The sequence below is a fragment of the Propithecus coquereli genome, unplaced genomic scaffold, assembly GCF_000956105.1.
Source record: "Propithecus coquereli isolate 6110/MARCELLA unplaced genomic scaffold, Pcoq_1.0 Scaffold222, whole genome shotgun sequence".
Lineage (NCBI taxonomy): Eukaryota > Metazoa > Chordata > Mammalia > Primates > Indriidae > Propithecus > Propithecus coquereli.
Genome location: NW_012147412.1, coordinates 914199 through 937681, shown reverse-complemented (window position 1 = coordinate 937681; position 23483 = coordinate 914199). Strand labels below are relative to the sequence as shown.

The 23483-nt window shown below is 34.8% G+C and overlaps 1 protein-coding gene across 1 annotated transcript in view; it reads right to left on the bottom strand.

Annotated features, from left to right (window-relative positions):
* The window catches only part of ARHGEF12 (Rho guanine nucleotide exchange factor (GEF) 12), an 86691-nt gene that overhangs the window by 51964 nt on the left and 11244 nt on the right, over window positions 1–23483 (bottom strand). The window contains 8 exon segments of the mRNA XM_012644875.1: window positions 2597–2671; window positions 7722–7862; window positions 9439–9558; window positions 9736–9813; window positions 11463–11641; window positions 19180–19237; window positions 21715–21764; window positions 22445–22543. Coding sequence (XP_012500329.1) covers window positions 2597–2671; window positions 7722–7862; window positions 9439–9558; window positions 9736–9813; window positions 11463–11641; window positions 19180–19237; window positions 21715–21764; window positions 22445–22543 — 800 coding nt within the window.

Below are 23483 nucleotides of genomic sequence, written 5' to 3'. Positions count from 1 at the left end.
TCCTGAGCTCAAACAATCCGCCCGCCTCAGCCTCCCAGAGTGCTAGGATTACAGACGTGAGCCACCGCACCTGGCCGAGTGGTCCTCAAATTTTTAAGGCCATGAACCACTTCAGCAGAGAATGACCACAACAATAATGATGTTTCTCTGGGGGGAAAAATATTTCCCCTGGAAGTAGTAAATACCTTTAGCTATTTATTACACACTTGGTTATCTGATTCTAATCACTTTCTTTTTTATTTTATTTAATTTTTTTAAAGGCTGGTCAAGTGAAGCAGTGGGAGTGGAGAAGGAACAAAGGACTCTGTAACTAGTTGTGATACTAATCACTTTCTGTACACGTCATTTATTAATCCATACATATCTAGGCCTTGTGACAGAAAGAATTAAAATTGGCTTACTTAATAGTTACAACAAAAAACTTAAATTTACAAAAGTGAATGAAGACAACAGGACAAAGGAAAAATGAGAGCAGAAATGATAAGGCAAAGTTAGCAGAGAGGTTAATACACCTGAGAGGTACTAACCAAAGACTTCTATCAATGATACATAATTGAAAGTTGTCAGTGCATCCTATTTTTTCACTTTTAATTCATTTTCGTAAGTGTATAATGCAGGGTGTCTGAACTACGGCACTGTTGACGTTTTAAGCCAGATAATTCTTTGTTGAGGAGCTGCCCCACGCATTACAAGATGTTTAGCAGCACTCCCTGACCTCCACCTACCCACTAAATGCCAGTAGCAGCCTCCCAGTCATGACAATCGAAGTGTTTCCATATATTGTCAAATGTCCCCTGAGCTGCAAAATCACTTCTGGTTGCAAATCACTGGCATAATGCAATACATTTTTCAAGTAATCTCACAAACACTGCTATAGAAACAAAGATACCAAAACTGTAAAAGTAAACTGTAGGTTGGCAGATTACACTCCATGCAACAAGTGATCCATTTGTCAACTCACAAAGTTGGATCCAGCATAAAAAAGGTAGCATAAAAGTATAAATGTGCAATGTAATAAATATGGGATGTGTGAAGACCATAAATAGTAAAATTGAGGACCATATAGGATTAAGAGAAATAAAAATTTTAGAAAAAAATTTAAAAAGAATGAGTTTGTCTTAAATCTGACAGCAGTTGAACATGAACGTTCCAGATCTGCAAAGAAGGGTCAGGCTATAATGGTTTAGGAGTCACCTGCATAGTATCTATACTTGGAGCTATATAAATGGATCCACAAGTTATAGATTGAGTGAATAATATGTATTGGTAGTTTTTCCTCCTTAAGTGTACTGCAACACTATGTACTGCATCTCCTAAACATGATTCTGCGTTTTTTTTTACTACTCTCTTTAATCTCAAGGCCTTGATAATTTAAAAAAAAAAATCAGGTGAAATAAGTAAAATTTGTTTACAGCATTAGTCACATAATTTTTATTTGTTTATTTATACATTTTTTTGAGACAGGGTCTTACTCTGTTGCCCAGGCTAGAGTACAGTGGTATTATCATAACTCATTGCAACTTCAAATTCCTGGGCTCTAGTGATCCTCGCACCTCCCACGTAGCTGGGACTACAGGCACACGTCACCATGCCCAGCTCATTTTTTTCTATTTTCTTTTATAGAGATGGGGTCTTGCTATGTTTTCCAGGCTAGTCTCGAACCCCTGGCCTCAGGGGATCCTCCCACCTTAGCCTCCCAAACTGCTAGGATTACAGGCATGAGCCACTGTGCCCAGCCAATTTTTCATTTTATAATTGATTTCATTTCTTTGATTTTTTAAAAGTCCTTATGTTGCTAATAATAAATACATCACAAAATGCTGTTAAATCTTTTACTATAAAACTTTAAACAAGTCTAATTAAATAAATCAGAAATGCTGAAAGTATTCAATTAAGAATATGTAAGATCTAGCAATCCTACTTCTAGGCATACACCTAAAAGTCCTGAAAGAAGGGCAGCATAATCACAGTAGCCAAAAGGTGGAAGCAACCCAAGCATCCACTGACAGATGAATGGATAAACAAAAAGTGGTACATACATATCATGGACTATTAGCCTTAAAAAGGAAGGAAATTGTGACATATGCCATGACACGGATGAACCTTGAAGACATTATGCTAAGTGAAGTAAGCTAGTCACAAAAAGACAAATATTATATCATTCCTTTTACATGAGTACCTAAAGTAGTCAAATCTATAGAGACAGAAAGTACAATGGTGGTTGCCAGGGACTTGGGGAAGGAAGGTATGTGGACTTAGTGTTTAACAGGTACTAAGTATCAGCTGGGGAAGATGAAAAAGTTCTGAAGATGGACGCTGGTGATGGCTGCACAACAAGTGAATATACTTAATATAACTGTACACTTAAAAATGGTTAGAGTAAATTTTGTGTATATTTTATCACAACAAAAATATAATACTAAGCAACCTCATAACACTAACCACGGAATACCTCTCCATTTATTCGAATCTTAAGTCCCTTAAATTAATTTATTTATCAAAAAAATAGAATATGCAAACATCAAATGTATTTATCATACTTTAAATATAAGGAAAACTAAAGACAGCACTATCACTGCATGGATTTCATACTCACAGTGTCCTGAATTGTTTCACTTTTCTCGGGGTTTTCATCTAGAGAAATCCTCTCTTTCGGGCCACTCTTGGGACTCTAATGAAAAAAAAGATCTTCAGTTCACTTCAATAGGCACACCAAATGGAGATAATGAAAAATAGTGTAAAAAAATATTGTTATGGATTTCATATTTATATTTAAAACTAACATATATCTTTCATATACCCAGCTCTGCTACTGACTTTTTTCCCCCCTGACTATGGCAAGTCACTTATTCTTTCAGCTTTTCAGTTTTATGCTGATAAACAATACAGAACCAACAGAACAGTTTTACCCAATTTCCAGGCCTGGGGGATTACTTTTTTGCCAAATAACTCTAACCAGATATATTACATATCTCAAACTCATTACATAAAAATCAAATTCTACCTTTGTCTATCTTCCCTAACTCCCACCTTCCCAAACTGTCCTTTCTTTCCAAGGAAAAAAGCATTTTGTCCTATTTATATAAATAAAATTAAGCTTCTATTTTTCTGTTACTCCCTTGTGTGCAAGGTGCTATGGATTTTTATAAAATTAACATAGTATGTTTGGGATGACCTAATATAGTTCATTCCTCTGTACTCATGTTGGGATTGATTCCAATACCTCCTGTGGATACTAAAACCTGTGGATGCTCAAGTCCCTGATATAAAATGGCATAGTAGTTGTACATAACCTATTTCCTGTATACTTTAAATCATCTTCAGATTACTTATAATACCTAATACAATGTAAATGTTATGTAAATAGTTGTTAGACCATACTGTTTATGGAATAATAACAAGAAAAAAGTCTACATATATTCAGCACAGATGCAATTTTTTTCCAAATATTTTTGATTCTGGTTGGCTGAATCCACAGATTCGGTCACGAATATAGAGAGCCAACTGCATAAAATACGAACTATATGACATGCAGAAAGTTCACTTTTGGGGGTTGACGAACACCCCAAAGCAATGAGAGCCACTATTCAGAGCAATTGAAAATGAGGAACAAGACACTTGCGTATAAATGCCAACAGGAAAGATACATGTTATCTATACATATACCAATATATGACAGGATAGAAAAAAAAGGTCGTTTCAATATATGCCCCACCTTGTAGAAATGGATGACTCTTGGTTTTGGACAAGAGATAAGAAAGATAAGATTAGAATAATCCTGTCACAAAAAGCAAGGAAGCTATCAAAGACACCTGAAAGTCAAGTCAAAAAGAATAGGAGACAACTTGAGGGGGCTCCCATCAACCAGAAAATAGTAGCTCATGTTAGAATCTATGAGTTCAAAATATTACGCACACACACCCCCGCCCCACATACACTAGTCACCTCTGTAGTTTGTTAGCATATCAGCTCTCCCAAAAAGAACCAAGGAGAAGGTTTTTTTTTCAATTTTTTTAAGAAGCAGGGTCTTGTGCTCTATCATCCAGGCTGGAATGCAGGGGGGCGATCATAGCTCACTGCAGCCTCGAACTTCTGGGCTCAAGCAATCTGCCACCTCAGCCTCCCAAGTAGCTGGGACTACAGGTATGTGCCATCACACCCAGCTAATTTTTAAATTTTTTTGTAGAGACAATGGTCTTGCCCAGGCTGGTCTCAAATTCCTAAGCTCAAGTGATCCTCCTGCTTTGGCCTCCCAAAGTGTGGGGATTACAGTCCTGAGCAGCTGCACCTGCCCCAAAAGATTCTTTAAAAAAAAAAAAAAAAATCACGGGCAAGTATTTATCCTGTATTTCCTATATAAGCTATATTTTAGGGTAACCTAATAGTAAGGAAAAATTCTTTATAAAATAATTCCACCTAATAAATACAGAAAAATGACTAAATTATAATGTCACCCTTTTGAACCCCTAATTAAATGAAGCATTTTGGTCATAAATGGCATGTAAAAACATTACAGAAAAGCTTGATGGGAAACTTTATAATGAAGGAATCGTGTTGACATCACCCAACACCCTAAATAAACTTATAGCCACAATAAGTCAACCAAAAATTCACATCCTGATGTGATATAATGGGGTGTACACAGTACCACCCATAAACTGTTCCTGCCAAACAACTATCAAATTGTAATTTTGTCAAGATTCTAGATGTACCAGTTTTCAGGAAATAGAGATAGAAGAACGTGTTACACAACATCATGAAAATACAATTAGAAAATGGGCTATTTTACTGGACACATGAACAAATTTATTTGGCAAAAAAATGGCAAAAGAAAAAGAGGGGGGAACTATTATAATTTACAGAGACTTAAAATGACCTATCAACCAAAGGCCATATAAAGGCCTTAACTGGATCTTGGTTCAAACAAACAAACTGTAAAAAGATCACTATAATTAATCAAATTGTATATTAAGAAAATATTAATTCTTAAAGTTTGATAAGAATTTTAGAGCTGTATTTTTAAAACATTTTATCTCTTAGAGACACATATTAATTGAAATAATGCCTTGGATTTTCTTTAAAATAATACAGTATTTGGGGGGAATGAGGACTAGGGGACACAGACAAAATAAGTTTGAGCACGTGTTGATGACTGCTGAGGCTAGGTTATCAGGGTCACGATTTTCCAAAATAATTTTTCAAAAATATCATTCACAAGCTGAAAACCAGAAAAGCAGACGCTCTAAATTTTACATGATTTGTTATCAAGTTGTTTCTCTTGTGCAAACTAGGTATGTGGACATTTTTTAAAGCCTTCTCCAAGATAAGCAAAAGCAGGGATTTTTTTTGCAATGATATCACAGATACCACCAGAAGACTATTTTATAAAAATGAGAACAAAATGAAAAAAAATCAAAAGCATGGATTCAAAAGATAAGAAGACAGGCTCCTCCAAACTTACTGCAATACACCTGAAACAAACATGGAAAAGCCATAAGCTAAAAGCAGCACATTTTTAGCCTCAGACACTTGTGGGAATTAAACCAGTTTGCTATAGCCTAGTGTGGACTTAATCATTTCTCACCTGGATTTCCATAATATTCATTTCTTTATTTGGCCTCAGTTTCCTCATCTGTAAAATGGTGATATTGCTTCATTAAGATTATTATGAGAATTAAAAAGAGTATCTGTAAACCACTAGATCTGACCTCTGGTACAAACTAGGTATTCAATAAATGGTAATTATAATATTATCCATGCAACACACATTTGTTAAGATCCTATTAAGCAAAGCCGTCTTCTCTTCTTACAGATCTCACTGTCTCTTTGCTTCATTTTCCACACTGACATGTTTCTGATGGTGCCTCTGTTCTGCGTGCGAAATAAAGCCCACTTTATTCATTCATTTTGTTGTTCATGCAAATTCTTATTAAATAGCAATTACATGTCAGTCTTAATTCATCGACATGCCTGTTTCCATAATTCATCAATTCACTCTTTGTCTAATAAAGTTATATTTCTAAGCCACAGATTTTATTGTAACATTCTTCTAAATACAAGATAAAATTCAAATTTCTCATTCATACCACTTGTTCTGAATGCCTACAATCTGCCACACTTTGGAAACATAAAGTCAGATAAGATAGTCTTGTGTCCTCAAAGAAATTTCTTTCTAATGGTAGAGATAAGCCAGGAAAACAGAGAGGAGAAGCAGCACTATGGCAAAAAGGAGAGTATCAGAAAAACTACCAAAAGCAGTGTATGTACTGCCGGAACAAGCCGAAGCCCTTTACAACCTGGAGTGAAGACTTTGTTTCTAAGGTAACCTCTAGCCATTTCATCCATAACCCTTGTACGCCAGGTTACCCTAAGATTTTCCCTGCTTTCCCAAAATATTACGCATTTTCACACCTTCATGCCTTTGTTTATATTTAGAGTGCTGGTAATTTGGAGCTAGGAAGAGGTAAATCACCTATAGCCTAGGTAAATTTGGCAAGTCTGTTAACTGCCAAACTGCCTTTGGCTTCAGTTTTTTTTTGTAAAGTTACAATAACAATAATACTACTTTATAAGGCTGTTTTGAGAATTGACTAAGATAAGGAATGTGAAACAGTATATGGCATGTACACCCAATAAATGTTAGCTATTATAATTTTTTTCTTGATCCCAAACTGAAATTTTCCATTAAAACCTTTAGCCAACCCAATCACAAGACTCCTATCACCATCTTTCATTTAAAAAAAAATCATCAAATTTTCCTTGCATGAGGAACTGAGTCACTGGACCTAAGTCTCAAAAGGTAGCCTGAATGATGGCCTGAATGATGGGCTTAGACTGTGGCTGTCAAATTTGTCTTTAACTACAACCTTTAATAAAAGAGAAACTTCACATTGTTAACTAGCATATATATGTGTACATGTCTATCTGACAAAATCACAAGAAGTAATGCCTCTTCTACATGCAAAGCACTCTTACTTCCTATTCTTTTTTTTAAATGTTGGTCACAACCCACTAAATTCATTTCATGATCCACAGTTACAAAAACAGTGGCTCAGATCACTTCCCTCAACATTTTTAACGAGGGTGACCTATTTTTATTACTTCAATCATTATATACTGCTTACAAAGTATTGCTAAGTAACATTGAACTCAGCTTTTACAAATTCATCTGACTATAGTGCTACACCATATTCAACTTAAAAAATATTTTATTATCATCTTCCTAACAAATACCCATATTCATCTGGTAGTTTTTAGGTTAACCAAGAAAAGTGCTGTTACTAAACCTGGGTTATTAACTGAAGTCTATCTAACAGGACTAAGGCTTTTCCTCTTTGTAATGGCAAAGTGCCCCATGATTCAAGACTGAGTCACTCTGACCACAAATGGAACATTAACATGCTCTTAAAGATATCAACAGTTGGTTTCTCCGCTCAGTAAGAAAGCACCGGCATTATGAACTTCTCTACCCACAATCAAGATGCCTGCTGGGAAATTCCATCCCTGTAAACGAAACAGTTGGCAAAGGATGTTCAAGGGAAAAAGCTCATATATGACAGCATCCAGAATTCCTGTTCATCAAATTAGTATATAAAAGAAGAAGATGATAAAAATTAAGAAATAAGACCACAGCTCTAATTCACATAACTTAAAATCAAATCCAGAAAAGGACTGTAAGGAAGAATACAAGAAGATAAAGATTTAGAACGCTTAATGCTTACATCTGCATTGTCACTATTGGGCCGAGAAGCATCTCCACTGCTACAGTCAGTTCTGCCCAGTCCATCTCCAGGATCTGCTTCTGCCTCACTGACTGTCAGGGTGTCACCTAAAGGCCTGGAGGGTATAACTAGAGCTCCATCCTAAAACAGATTAAAGAAACACATACACAAAAGAAAACTTTCATTAGTGACTACATAAAGAAATAGAGTGGCATTACGATCTACATGGACAATGCCAAAACCTGGACACTCTGATAGGATGAAGAATGCTTAAATTTCTACCAGTAAAATCCATAAATAACTACTGATACTATGATTCTAAAATGGCATGGCCTTAATGACAGGGAAAGTGACATTTTAGTAAGGAAAGTAAAAGCTAGAGCTTCCAAATACAGCAAAAAGATAAAATGATTTGTTAATTTATATGATTTATACTACTCGCCCATTAGTAAAGATTATTACACTATAACTTCTGGTTAATGGCGTTCCAATGCATCAGAGTTTCAATAAATTGCCAATTCCGGGACACAATATCGTAACATAAATTATTATAAGCTTTTACATCAGGACACACTTGTACCGTTCAAACAGGGTAGGAATGTTGTCTTTGCTCAGTAATAACATAAAACTGTCACATTACTGAGGCATAACACTTAATATGTGACAAAGCTAGTGAAACTGAAAGTAATGAAAAAATAATGTTTGATGAAAAGTACACTAAACAAGGATGGTAGAAGACCTTACATGCTGCATGGCCTTGTATAAATTATTTAACCAGTTTAGGTTTTTTCAACCATGGTTTTTAAAATTGAAAATGAGCAGATTAGGCTAGATGATCTTTCAAAGAATCCTTTCAGTTCTATGAATATATGGCTTTCGCTTCAGATCTAACTCAGGAATAGTGACAAATCAATAGCTTTTACCTACTTTAGATGCATAGGCAGTTTGTCCATTTTGGTTAAGATGAAGTAGAAAGAGCTTTACATATCCCAAATCTAAATATTATAAAATGTAAGTCTGGTTGATACACAAATGTTGAGCTATTTTTTCTAATGAGACCATTGCCTCCATAGCTTATACCTATGAAGCAAATTCTATCGAAATCTATTAAAAATTATAACAAAAATACAGTCATTAAGAGTATAAATGTGTTCTGAAATTCTCAGACTGGATTTGAATTCTATCATTTTTGGGCTACATAACCTCAGATAAATCACTTAATCTCTCTAAATTTCTCTAAAGTGTATATGTAAAATGAGGGGAAACAACAGTACCTAACCTCAGAGGGTTATTGTGTAAATTAAACAAAAAAATGCTTGTCCATATATTTAGCATAACGCCTGCATTTTAAAATCTTATATCCCTATTAAAAACATATCAACTGCCATTCTATTTTAAGTTAGCAGATTGAACCACAAAAATGTAAATATATGTATCTAAATACATTTTACTAGCTTGCCATATCAAAGCAAAAGCACTCAATTCTTTTTTATATTATTATGGAACAAAGAAACATTATAATCATGAGCAAGCAAACAATCAGACGCCCACATTTATTTCATTAAACATTACTTCTGCAGCATCCTATGCAGGACACACTGTTGTCCTACACTAGAAAAATTGATTTTAAAAAAGGCAACTGCAACATTCTCTGACACATTCCCAGAAGAATATTCTCCTGCAAAAAGTTGGGTAGCACTTTTAATAGTGATGCTACCTGAGCAGAGCCTGTGGCTTTGGATAACTGCTCTTGCAGCTGAGGAATGTGTTTCTTGGCCTCTTGGATCTCTTTTAGCAATCTTTGGGCAGGTGTTCGGTTGTAATCTTCCTGCAATAACTGAAAAGTTATAAAAATATTTTGAGAATTAATTACTTATGTCAAGAAAATATAGAAAAAGTCCATTCTTAATCAATAAAATAGCCAATGGCATTGATTACAATATTGCTTGTGATGATGATAAGCACCACTCATTTTTTTACTGGCCTGTAAATAGCCTCATATCTAATTTAGTACCTGTAGCCGTTCCTGTTCTTTCTGTAACATTTTCCTCAGAATTTCTACTTTCTGGTTATGAACCACATTGTTTTCCTCCTAGAAAAAGATACAAAAAAAAAACAAACAAACAACAACCAATACAAGGAAAGTGAAGCTAAAGTAAATAGAAAAAACAAGAAATACAATGTTGTGTCTCAGCTTCAAATACCAATACCTATTAGGATTTTCTTTGTTACTGGGTTAAGAAGACACAGGCTTTCAGACATGACAAAGATAAAAAGTTACAGGGAAATTTCTGCCCTTCTGTTTCACTTTTACTAAACCGGGTTCAAGAGAACATTAAATATTGATATTAGTTGGACAAATAAAGCTGTCACAGTATCAAAATAGTATCTTATACTTTCCTTCATTTGCATCTTTACTATCAATCCCCATGCATGCCTCAAATCCTCAGTACCTCCTAGCTGAAACATGAAGACAGCTCCCTCCTTAACTCATCTCCTACCATCTCTCGTTTCACAACCATGTAATATTTTACCAAATTAGTCTTCCTACAATCCTATTATAATCATGTCACTCTTGCTCAAAAAAAATGTTTAGGCCGGGCGCGGTGGCTCACGCCTGTAATCCTAGCTCTCTGGGAGGCCGAGGCGGGCGGATTGTTTGAGCTCAGGAGTTCGAAACCAGCCTGAGCAAGAGCGAGACCCCGTCTCTACTAAAAATAGAAAGAAATTAATCGGACAACTAAAAATATATAGAAAAAAATTAGCCGGGCATGGTGGTGCATGCCTGTAGTCCCAGCTACTCGGGAGGCTGAGGCAGAAGGATTGCTTGAGCCCAGGAGTTTGAGGTTGCTGTGAGCTAGGCTGATGCCACGGCACTCACTCTAGCCCGGGCAAAAGAGTGAGACTCTGTCTCAAAAAAAAAAAAAAAAATGTTTAATGGATTCTTCATTGCTTATCCAGTTATAGGTAAATCAGACTGGTAGTTGTGATTTTTCAAAATATATAGTCAATCTACTTTTTTAAAGCTCATCTCCCACTGCAAACATCCTTGGGGGCACCAGCCAAACAAAAATCCTAGCTACTTCCCAAAAATATTTGATGTTTTCTTGGTTCTTTATCTCTGTTTATTCTATATTGTCTACCTGGGTTAGCTTCCTCCCCCCGTCACCACAACTTAAATGTTACCTGTTTTTTTAAGGCTCAATTCAAATAAAATCTTTCCATAAAGGCTTTCCTTATCACAACTGGATGTGCTTTCTTCCTTTTTTGAGATCTCATAGAACTTAACATTTTTTCCTTCATAATGTCTACATTCTGCCTTTGTATTATACTTACTTGTATACTCTTGATTCAATTTCAAACAACAAAGGTATTAAGCACTTACTATATGCTAAGCAATATTTCAAGCTGGGGACTGGGGACTCAACAGTAAACAAAATAAACAAAAAGCCGCCCTGTCCTCCTAAAGTATACATTCTGACTAAGAACCCTGAACACAGGATTATATTTTTCAAGGTGACACATTGATTTGTGTATGATAGGTGTTTACTATTTGTCGAAATAAACCTGCTATGGCAATACTCTGCAATCATTCCCATTACATAATTTTTATATTGGGAAGTCATTTTCTAGAACACTAAAATTAAATTGTCTATCAGCCCAATACTTCAAAACTCTTAAAATAAAGCAAAGTTACCCTTATACAACTGAGCATTTACTAGGAAGTTTTCCCACTCTTACCCCCATGAGCACAGGACTAGTGATTCTCTCCATATTTCCAGATGCTCCAGGTGAATGAGGGGATGTCATGATGGGAGACATATGTCCAATGACTGATGGCTCTACTTCAGAATCGGCGAGTGGAATCTGGGGCGACCCAGGTGGGCGTCCCTGAACAGTGAGAGCTACATAGGAACCAGCTTGGAGTGCAGAGATGGAAGAAAAGGAAGGGAAGGGAAAATAACATTGTTAAGAAACATTTTATAGCATTTCATTACTTCATCTTTGAAAGTTCTAAAAGATCCAGTTATATGAGAGTTCCATCATCTGCTAATCATGTCACCAGAGAAAAATAATCCGATCTGTCATTTCTCTTTTATGGCTACCCTAAATGTAAAAAATCTAAAAGAACAATGTGATTTTCAGATAGCAAATTACTACTCATGGGATTAGATATTACTTAAAAGCATATAAAATTTATAACCCCAAGAATATATTTTCTTAATTTAGAGAAGACCATCTACCAATTAATTGCTACATTCAAATAATTTCTTAAATGTAAATTCTAAAAATCTTCATATTTTAAGACAATACTAATTAGGCAGGGTTTAATTAATATTCTAGAATGTAACAATGCAATTTTAAATTAACTTTAGAAAATGAATATGACCAAAAAATATTCCACCAAAACGGGAAAAAATAATAAATAATAAATTTTAATTTAAAAAATTTGGAGAAGTAGACAGAAATTCACTAGACATACTATAGGGGGGAAACCTAGACAGCAAAATTCATCATAATCAGAAAGACTTAACAACAGACATTCATTATCTAGCACTAAAAAGAAATGAGATGCTTCAAATAAATGACTTCTCTAGATAACTGACTTTTAAATGACAAAATTTTTTTCCTAGACATTTCGATAGAACTTTTAAACATATTTCACACTGTCTCCCAACTTAATCCTCCCATGGAACTCATTATCAATTATTTTTCAGTGTTTTGGGGTTTTAAAAGTTATTTTTGTTAAACTTAGTCACAAGTGCTATGATTTGGAGGAATTTTAAGTATAAACACTTTCTAAGGCTTTCCAGTCTTATCAGTCTGTATCAGAAAATCGTCTATTATATCTCACTTGCCCATGTGTGCTTGCCTGAATAACTTCCTAGCTCTTCTGCTCCCTTCTTTAGCTGTTTCTAAACTGCTCTGATTTAAAATACCTTTTACTGTATCTAGAGTATATGTATTAAAAAGCAGGACATGCAAGAGCGCTATACAAGTATGGTACGTAGGTTTTAGACATGTCAAATTTATATCCATTTTGGATACTCAAAGTGTTTTATGCTTAACTTTGTTTTTAGCAATGCCCTTGCTATTGGATAAGTAATCTATGCTATAATCCTAGGATTTAATTTGTTTAACAAAATTTATATTGGAATAAGCAAAAAAAAAATAACCTAGACAGCTAAAGAAATATCCTTACTTTTTATTTTTATTATTTAAAAATAATTTTTTGAGACAAAGTCTCACTCTGTCCCCCAGGCTGGAGTATAGTGGCATGATCATAGCTAACTGTACCCACAAACTTCTGAGTTCCACTGATCCTCCCACCTTGGCCTCCTGATTTGCTGAAACTACAAGGGTGTGCCACCACACCTGGCATAATATTACTTTTTATACTCTATGATAGACATCAGGCATATACTTATTAACATAAATCATATGTATAGGGCATATAAAAATTTATAAACACAATCACATTAAATAATAAGTAATCAAATTTATTCCAGTATGGGGATCTAATCACTGAATTTCTTTTAAAATATACTTAAGTTAAAAGCTGTAATCAAAGTGACCATTTAGAGCACTGGCACTCTGATTAAAAGGTAAAAAAAAAAAATTCAGAGTCGCTTAACTTAAGCAAGAAGAAGGCCAAAAAAGAATTAAGTTTATTGAATTTATTCTAAACATATCCAACCACTCAGTGAAAGACACAGAATTAAATAAAACAATAGTGATTCTATTTAGCCAGAAACAACTATCTCTTATCTGTAATCTACTTTACTGTGGAATAATCTGATGCAGAAAATCACAAATTCTTTTTTTTATTGCATTTAGTTTAAGCTACCTCATTTTTTTTTCCTTTAAGGCAGGGGTCCCCAACCTATGGTGAGTTGTATAATTATTTCATTACAATGTAATAATAATAATAGAAATAAAGTCCACAATAAATGTAATGCACTTGAAACATTCTGAAACCATCCCCCCACCCACCCCTGGTCCATGGAAAAACTGTCTTCCATGAAAACGGTCCCTGGTGCCAAAAAGGTTGGAGATCACCGTTTTAAGAGATATAATAACAAATACGTAAGGCCTAATCTGGGCCAGAACAAAGAAAAAGGAATTTACGTTTTAGATGGTGTTACTCTCATGGGACTTTTTTGGGGGGAGTGGGTCATTTCTACTTTTTTTTAAAATTTCAGAATATTACAGGGGTACAAATGTTTTGTACACATGGATTGCTTTTGTACTGCTTGAGTCAAAGTTACAAGTATGCCGATTGCCCAGATAGTGTACACTGTACCCGTTAGGTATGATTTCATCCATCCCCTTCTCCCCTCTGCCACCTGCATGATTTCCATTCAGTTTTACTTCTATCCCTGCATATCGAGTGCTGATCGGTTAGTTCCAATTTAATAGTGACTACATGTGGTGTTTGTTTTTCCATTCTTGCAATACTTCACTTAGGAAGATGGTCTCCTGTTCCATTTAGATTGTTGCAGAAGGTATTAATTCATTTTTTTATGGCTGAGTAGTACTCCATAGTACACATATACCACATTTTATTAATCCACTCATGAATTGATGGGCACCTGAGTTGATTCCACAGCTTTGCGACTGTGAATTGTGCTGCAACAAACATTCTAGTGCAGATGTCTTTTTGAAAAAATTACTTATTTTTCTTTGGGTAAATACCCAGTAGTGGGATTGATGGATCAAATGATAGGTGCACTTTTAGTTCTTTGAGGAATCTCCATATTATTTTCCATAGAGGTTGCACTAGTTTACACTCCCACCAACAGTGTATAAATGTTCCTTTCTCTCCACATCCACACCAGCACCTACTGGTTTGGGACTTTTTGATAAAAGGCATTCTCAACTGGGGTTAAGTGATAATCTCACTGTGGTTTTGATTTGCATTTCTCTGATGATTAGTAATGTTCAGCATTTTTTCATGTTTTTTGGCCATTACTCTATCTTCTGTCAAAAAGCTTCTGTTCATGTCTTTTGCCTGTTTTTTAATGAGGTTGTTTGATTTTTTTCTTGCTAATTTGCCTGAGTTCTTTGTGGATTCTGGTTATTAGCCCTTTATCGGATATATAGCATGTGAATATTTTCTCCCATTCTGTAGGTCATTTATTTGCTCTATTGATTGTTTCCTTGGCTATGCGGAAGCTTTTTAATTTAATCAAATCCCATTTATTTATTTTTGTTGTTGCTGTAATTGCCCTTAGGGTCTTTTTCATAAATTCTTTGCCTGGGCCAACATCAAGAAGAGTTTTTCCAACATTTTCTTCTAGAAGTCTTATGGTTTCATGTCTTAGATTTAAATCTGTTATCCATCTTGAATCAATTTTTGAGAGTGGTGAGAGATATGGATCCTGTTTCAATGTTCTACATGTGGCTATCCCATTTTCTCAGCACCATTAATTGGATAGGGATTCTTTTCCCCAGTGTATATTGCGTTTACTTTGTCAAACATCAAATGGCAGTATGTGGGTGGTTTTATATCTGGGTTCTCTATTCTGATCCATTGGTCTATTTCTCTATTTTTGTGCCAGTACCATGCCATTTTGGTTACTATAGTCTTATAGTATAGCTTAAAGTCTGGTAAAGTGATGCCTCCAGATATTTTCCTTTTGCTTAAGGCTGCTTTGCCTATTCAGGCTCTTTTCCGGTTCCAAACGAAGCATAGAATTCTTTTTTCTAAATTTGCAAAAAAATGTCATTGGTATTTTGATGCAGATAGCATTGAATCTGTAAACCACTTTTGGCAGTATGGATGTTTTAACAATGTTGATTTTGCCAATCAATCCGTAAGCATGACATGTTTTTCCATTTCTTTACATCATCTGCTATTTCCTTCCTCAGTGATTTGTAGTTCTCTTTGTAAAGATCTTTTATCTCCTTGGTTAAATATATTCCTAGGTATTTTCTTTTCTTTGTTGCTATTGTGAAAGACATTGTGTCAATGCATAGGAATGTATAGGAATGCTACTGATTTGTGTACACTGATTTTGTAGCCTAAGACTTTGCTGAATTTATTTATCAATCTCAGAAGTCTCTTGGCGCAATCTTTGGGATTTTCTAGATATAAGATCTTACCAGCAAAGAGTGATAGTTTTACCTCCTCTTTCCCCATTTGGATACCCTTAATTTCCTTCTCTTGCCTGATTGCTCTGGCGAGGACTTCCAGCACTAAGTTGAATAGAAGTGGTGACAGTGGGCATCCTTATCTTGTTCAAGTTCTGAGTGGGAATGCTTTCAACTTTTCCCCATTGGGTATGATGTTGACTGTGGGTTTTGTCATATATGGCTTTGTATCCTGCAAAACTAAGTTTCTTATGAGGGGGAAATGAAGACTTTTTCAGACAAACAAATGCTGAGGGAATTTGTCAGACTAGACCTGCCCTGCAGGAAGTGCTCAGATGTGCATTATATATCGATCAGCATAATAGAAACCTACCAGTGTAAAATCACCCAAAAGCTAAAATTCAGAGCCCACATAAAATAATGGCTCAAATTATAAAACAAAGCAATAAGGTTCTGCCCAACAGGATGAACAGAAATGCATCCCACTTACCAATTCTTTTAAGAAAACTGAACAGCTTGAATACCCCACTCAAGAGACATAGGCTGGCTGAATGGATTAAAAAATACTAGGCAAGAATCTGCTGTCTCAAGGAAACACATCTAACTCACAAGGACTCATTCAGACTCAAGGTGAAGGGATGGAAAAAAATATTCTAAGCAAATGGAACTCAAAAGAAAGCAGGTGTAGCCATTCTTATAACAGACAACACAGACTTCAAAAGAACAATAGTAAAGAGACACAAATACGGTCATTGTATAATGGTAAAGGGAGCAATTCATCAAGAAGACACAATAATTCTAAATATTTATGCACCCCACACAAGTGCACCCAAATTCATAAAAAGCAAACCCCACTAAATATAAAAAAAGTGATAAACAGCAACATCATAATTGCTGGGGATTTCAACACCCCAATGACAGAAATGGACAGATCCTCCAAGCAGAAAATACATAAACAAATACTGGACTTAAATGGGACTCTAGAGCAAATGGGCCTAACAGACATTTTGTATAAACATTCTACTTCAAAACAACTGAATATACATTCTACTCATAAGCACATGGGACATTCTCTAAGATTGATCACATCTTATTAGGCCACAAAACATTCTCAACGAATTCAAAAAATTAGAAATCATCCCATGTTTCTTCTCATTTCATAGTGGAATAAAATTAGAAATCAATTCTAACAGAAATACTCAATTCTACACAAAGTCATGGAAATTAAACAACCTACTGCTGAATGATTATTGGGTCAAAGAGAAAATTAAGGCAGAAATCTAAAGATTCCTCAAACTAAATGACAAAGGGTATACAAGTTATCAATCCCACATCTGTGGGATTCAGCAGAAGCAGTTCTAAGAGGAAAATTCATAGGTGTAAATGCCTACATCAAAAAGACAGAAAGATCACAAATCAACAATCTAATGAATCATCTCAAGGAACTAAAAAAGGAAGAGTGAACCAATCCCAAACCCAGCAGAAGAAAAGAAATAACTAAGGTCAGAGCAGAACTAAATGAAATCGGAACAAAAAAAATAATACAGAAGATTAATGAAACAAAGAATTGGTTCTTTGAAAAGACAAACAAAACTGGTATTCCTCTCTCTACATTAACCAGATATAGAAAAGAAGGACCCAAATAAGCTCAATCAGAAATGAAAAAGCAGATATTATAACTGATACCACAGAAATACAAAATATCATCTGTGAATAGTATGCAAATCTCCATGCACGCAAACTCGAAAACATTGAAGAAATGGACAAATTCCTGGAAACACATAACCTCCAAGACTCAATCAGGTAGAAATACAACTCCTAAACAGGCCAATTATGAGAAACAAAATTGAAGCAGCAATAAAAAAAAATCTTCCAACAGAAAAAAAACCCAGACCAGATGGTTTCACAGCCAAATTTTATCAGACCTAAAAAAATTGTTACCCATACTGCAGAAATTATTTCATAACATCAAGAAGGAAGGAATCCTCCCCAACTCATTCTTGATACCACAGCCAGGAAAGGACACAACAAAAAAAGAAAACTATAGAATAATATCCCTTATGAATATAGATGCAAAAATCCTCAATAAAATTCTAGCAAACCAAATTCAGCAGCATATCAAAATAATCCACCACGACCAAGTGGGCTTCATCCTGGAGATGCAAGGATGGCTCAACATATGTAAATCCATAAATGTGATTCACCACATAAACAGAAGCAAAAAACAAAGATCATATGACCATCTTGATAGATGCAGAAAACACATTCAACAAAATTCAGCACCCTCTTATGTTAAAAAACGCTTAACAAGATAGGCAGAGAGAATATACCTCAAAATTATAAAAGCCATATACAACAAACTCATATGACTTCCTTTTTTCTTTACTTCTGCTATAATTGCCATGATATTTTCCATTAAATAAATGAAGCAATTAGAAAATACAAAATCTCTTTTGGAAAGCAGGTGCAGTTAAAGTGTAACAACAAGCTAAAACTGAGGCCTGGGAAGGGGAAGGTATGGCATCTGGACTTTACCCAACTCAGAGATTCAGAAGACCTACCCCACCACCACTTGCAAGCAAAGCTCACAGAGCCACTGAACCCTCCCTTCTCCCTGTGCAGATAGGAAAACTGAGGCCCTGTGAGCAGCTAGGGTCTGGCCTGCCCATGCCTCATTGCCAGCTTGAAAGAGCAGGCATCCACATTTGACTCTGTGGTGACAGGAGGTCAGTTGTGGACTACCATCATTCCAAGGCCCAGTTTCTCCACAGGGATCTAAACTCAAGTGGGCCACTCACCCAAACCTGAAGATCATAAATTCTTAACCCTAAAGATTTGCAAGAGAAGAATGCTACCCTAGATTATATATTCCTTTACTTTTCTGAGAGAAAGTGATGGTGCTAGATGATTTTTAAAGTTCTATTGCAGTTCATTTAGCTGTTGTGTCTGATTTCTTAACCTGCTCCCTCTCAGGTGACTCATGCATTTCTTTCATGTATAAATATGCAATATCACCAAGAATGAAAAGGGTATTATAATCAACCACACAAAGGAAGTTGACAAAAGATAGTTATTAGCAAAGTAAGAGTTTTCACCTCACTGGGGTCAGCAAACTCTAGCCAAGGGGCTAAATCAGGCCCATAGACTGTTTTGGTAAAGAAAGTTTTCCTGAAACACAGCCATATTCATTCATTTACGTATTGTCTTAGGCTGCTTTTATGTTACGATGACAGAGTCCAGTAGTAGACCACATGGCCCACAAAGCCTAAAATATTTCCTAATTGGCCTATTACAGAAAATGTTGGCTGAACCTTGCTTTAAGGGTTTCAGGAAACAATTACAACTGGGAATAACATTCACCTACATTTGATTAGCTTCACCACCTCTAAATGGTTTGAATGAGTCACCAGAGTCCCGTTCACCTGTAAGAAAATGAAAATAGTATATGTCAAATACATTCTATTTAGACAACGGATAAACTGACTTCTGGAATTATCATACATAACATAACCAATCATACTATAACATAATAAACAGGGCTACATTAAAAAATATACACACACACACATATATATATACATATTTGGTTTAATATTCACTTTTATCACTATTCTATAAGGTATTTTCAGCAACAAGATGAACTTAAACGTAAAACAAGGGCTTGACTTAAAAGACATTATAACTTATTCACCAAGACAAATAACAAAACATACCACGAAACAGATTTACAAATCCTTCACAGTGAAAGACCCTTGCAAATAGAAAAGATCCCTTGCTTTTAATTACAAATTCACTTATTTGTCAAAATGATAATAAATCAAAAAAGATGAAAAAATAATATTTCCACAGTAATTCTCAATTTATTTTTAGTTTTTCAAACATGACCTAATCTTTACAAAGAAAATTAATTTTCAGACAAACTAAATGCAGGAAATGTTATTCAAATTCTCCACCTAGCCAAACAAATTAAGGTAAAAATATCAAACGTGAATTCAACATTAATTTTATTTTTTTCCCAATACAAGTAATACTAATTTAGAGTTCAAATACATCAGTGTATAAAACAGAAGTAAAAGTATACTCATCATGGCCCCTGAGATAATCACTGTTAACTATGACGTTGAATGTTGGAGACACTTTTCTAATATACACACACCAGATAAACAGACACATAAACATACACATTGCAACTATCTTTTTTCCTGCAAAAATAAACAAACATTGTATTGTGGATATCTTTCAATATAGGTACACATAACACCTAATTCATTCTTTTTTAAAGCTGCATATGAAATGTAATTTACTTCTTTAGCCCCTAGTTTATGCAGATTTAGATAGGTCACAAGCTCTCAATGTGATAAAGTCAAAACCAATTTCCCTGTACACATATCATTTTATATTTATACATTTATTTCCTTAGATAAGTTTCTAAAAGCAAAATTGCTGGTCAAAGGTTATATGCTTTCTTAAAGGCTTTTGATACATACTGACAAATTTACATCCAAATAGATTTTACCTAATTTACACTCACAACAAACTTATGAGAGTAGCCATTTTGCCATTCCCAAACTATGCCAAACGTGTATTACCTATCTTTAAATTTTCTGACAACCAAATATATTTTCACTTATCATTTTAATTTCTACTTCTTTGTTATCAGTGAGCTTGGACATATCCTCATTAATATGTTATTTATTTCAATTACTTTGAGGAAGAACTGCCTGATAAAATTTCTTTGCCCATTTTTCTATTAAAATATTTTCTTTTCTTAGTAATTTAAAAGTACTCTTTACAATTAAGGATATTATGTTCTGTGATAAGTTTCAAATATTTCTTCCAAATTATTATTTGTAAAATACATTCACGGTATCTTTTCCTATGTAATAATTTGATTTTAAGTGATTAAATTAGTCAATTGTTTCAGGAATAGTTACTGACTAACTAACCTATTCTTTCTACACTGATCAGAATTCAAGGCCTGTTTCTGGACTCTCTATTGTGTTCCACTTGTAAGTCTATATCCAGACTAGAGTTATATACTTTAAATTAATTCATACCATCTTCTCTTATACTACCCATAACCCACTTTCTTCTTTAGCTATTCTTATACCTTTTAAAGTTCATCTGGAGGAATAATAAGATTGACATTCACCACTCCAATTCCATTCATACACAGGTTGAGTATCCCTTATATGAATTTTGGAATACTTGTGTATCTTGGGGATGAGACCAAAGTTTAAACATGAAATTCATTATGTTTCATATGCACTTTACACACATAGGCTGAAGGCAATTTTATGCAATATTTTTCACAATTTTGTGCATGAAACAAAGTTTTTTATTTTTGTTTTTTAAGAATCGAGGTCTCATTATGTTGCCCAGGCTTGAGTAGCAATGACTATTCAGTTGTGATCATAGTACACTACAGCCTCAAACTTCTCAAACTACAGCCTCAAGGGATTCTCCCACCTGAGCCTTTTGAATAGCTGGGACTATACACATGTGCTACTGCATCCAATGAAACAAAGTTTGACTATGACCCATCACGTGAGGTCACATGTGGAATTTTCCATTTGCAGCATCATATCAGCACTAAAAAGTTTCAGATTTTGGAGCATTTCAAATTTCAGATTAGGGATGCGCAACCTGTACTTTGATGAGAATTTCTTGTTAACGGATTAATTTGGAGAGAAATGATCTTTATAACACTGACTTATTCTCCTACTCAAGAACACATATGACTCCTCCATTTTTTCCAGCCTTTTATTATGACCTTCAGTAAAGAGTAATATTAATTTTAAAACAAACGAAATTTTTACAGTCAACAGATCATATGTAATATGCTTTTTATAAAAATCCAAAAATCCTACCATAAATTTCAAAATAGTCCTTTGCTTACCTTGATGATTCGATCACCTGTCTGTACTCCAGCCCGCATGGCTGCTCCATCTGTATGAGAAATTAATTACTTAAAATGTGATTCACTGGAATTTACTAATAATCTTCTTAAAAGAGAGGCAGTGTAATAAAGTGGATAAAAACATGGGCTATAAAGTCAGAGAGATTTAGGTTCAAATTCTGCCTCTGCCACTCAATAACTGCGTGACCTTGGAACGAATTTTATGTTTTGCTCTTTTTTTTTTTTTTTTTTTGCTGTAAGCCTCAATATCACCTATAAAAGGGGGATTAAAAAAAACCTACCTCAAATTACAGCACCCAACTAAAGGAAGTATTCAGTACTTGCTTATAGCAACAGACAGTATTAGTGTCATTTTGGCGAAAGAATTGATATTGTTGAGCCTATATCTATCTCTGTAATCTGTCTTTACCAAAATATCTCTGGTACCATGAAAAAATGAAATTCCAAAAACTTCTGTAAGTGATGACACATAAAGGGTTAGGAGGAGTCATATGATTTTGAAAACTATAAAAAAGACTGTTTTCTTTCTATAAAGTATGAAGAAAATCAATGGGGATAAGTTCATTCTTACAACTATGACATTATAAACAAATCTAGCACAACAGTTCACATGATCTGAAATTATTCTGGGCAAAAGACATTATTTAAACTTTTCTACTCTTACTTTATTTGCTCCTGAATGACAAAACTGTTTTTAAAAATGCCTTGCCTTCTTTGACAGACTGTACGAAGACTGGATTGTCTCCACTGACCGTCAGCCCAAATCCATTGTCATCTTTCTGGATGATTACACAACGCTGAACAAGACCTGCACAAGAACCATAGGGTAAAGAGAGAAGGAAGAGAAAACAGAAAAAGTTATATACTAGTAGTGAACAGCATGTAGTCTTTGAGGAGAAACACAAGGTAGCACATGAATCCCATATGTGAAATAAGAGCACTAACCTCCGTAAACAAAACACACACAAGAACATCAGAGTTACATATACTGGTTTACCACTGAACAGGGAGAGTGGAATTGCTCCAAGATTAAAAACAGCTATGGCAAACGGGAAAAAACGAAGTGTTAGAGATGAAACAGAAGGAAAGCCCATTAACACTTATACTATTTATTCGTAATATAAAATCCTTCTTCACAGCCCTGTGTTCTTGGTGTCCTAATTGGTGTTTACCCCAAGAAAATCAAATGTTTGGGACATTAGGGTAGGAGCGTCCCAAGGGAAATTCTAGAGAAATCCAATCTTATTCTTAGGAAAATAGGAAAACAGACTGCAAAAAGAAAGGAGGTACTTGTAGAGTATCTGTAACTATTCCCCTGAGAGGGAAAGAAAAAGAGAAGAGTTCAGGGACAAGAAAAATCCTGGCTAATAGAAGAAAATAAACAGAAAGGTGAAAAAGTAGAAAAAAGATAAAGGAAGAACCTGTGAGCTCAACCAATTCTTTTATCTTTTTCATACACTTACCTGATTCCTACAAGAGAATTTGTTTTCCTTCTAGTTAAATAGCAAATGAAAACTGCCCAGGCAAGGTGAGAGAAAGAAGACCCCAACCAAAGGAATGAAACGATCTAAAGTAGAATCCTGATTAATACCCAGGACTGTTTTATTATATAACAGCTCAGAAGATCCTGAAACTCTGTGTCAGCCAGAGACTTATCACATACTTTCAGCTTTGCAGAATCTAAGCATTTCACTAAAATGCTACATAAAACATATAACAATGCTTAGGAAATTTTTTTCTAAATAAAT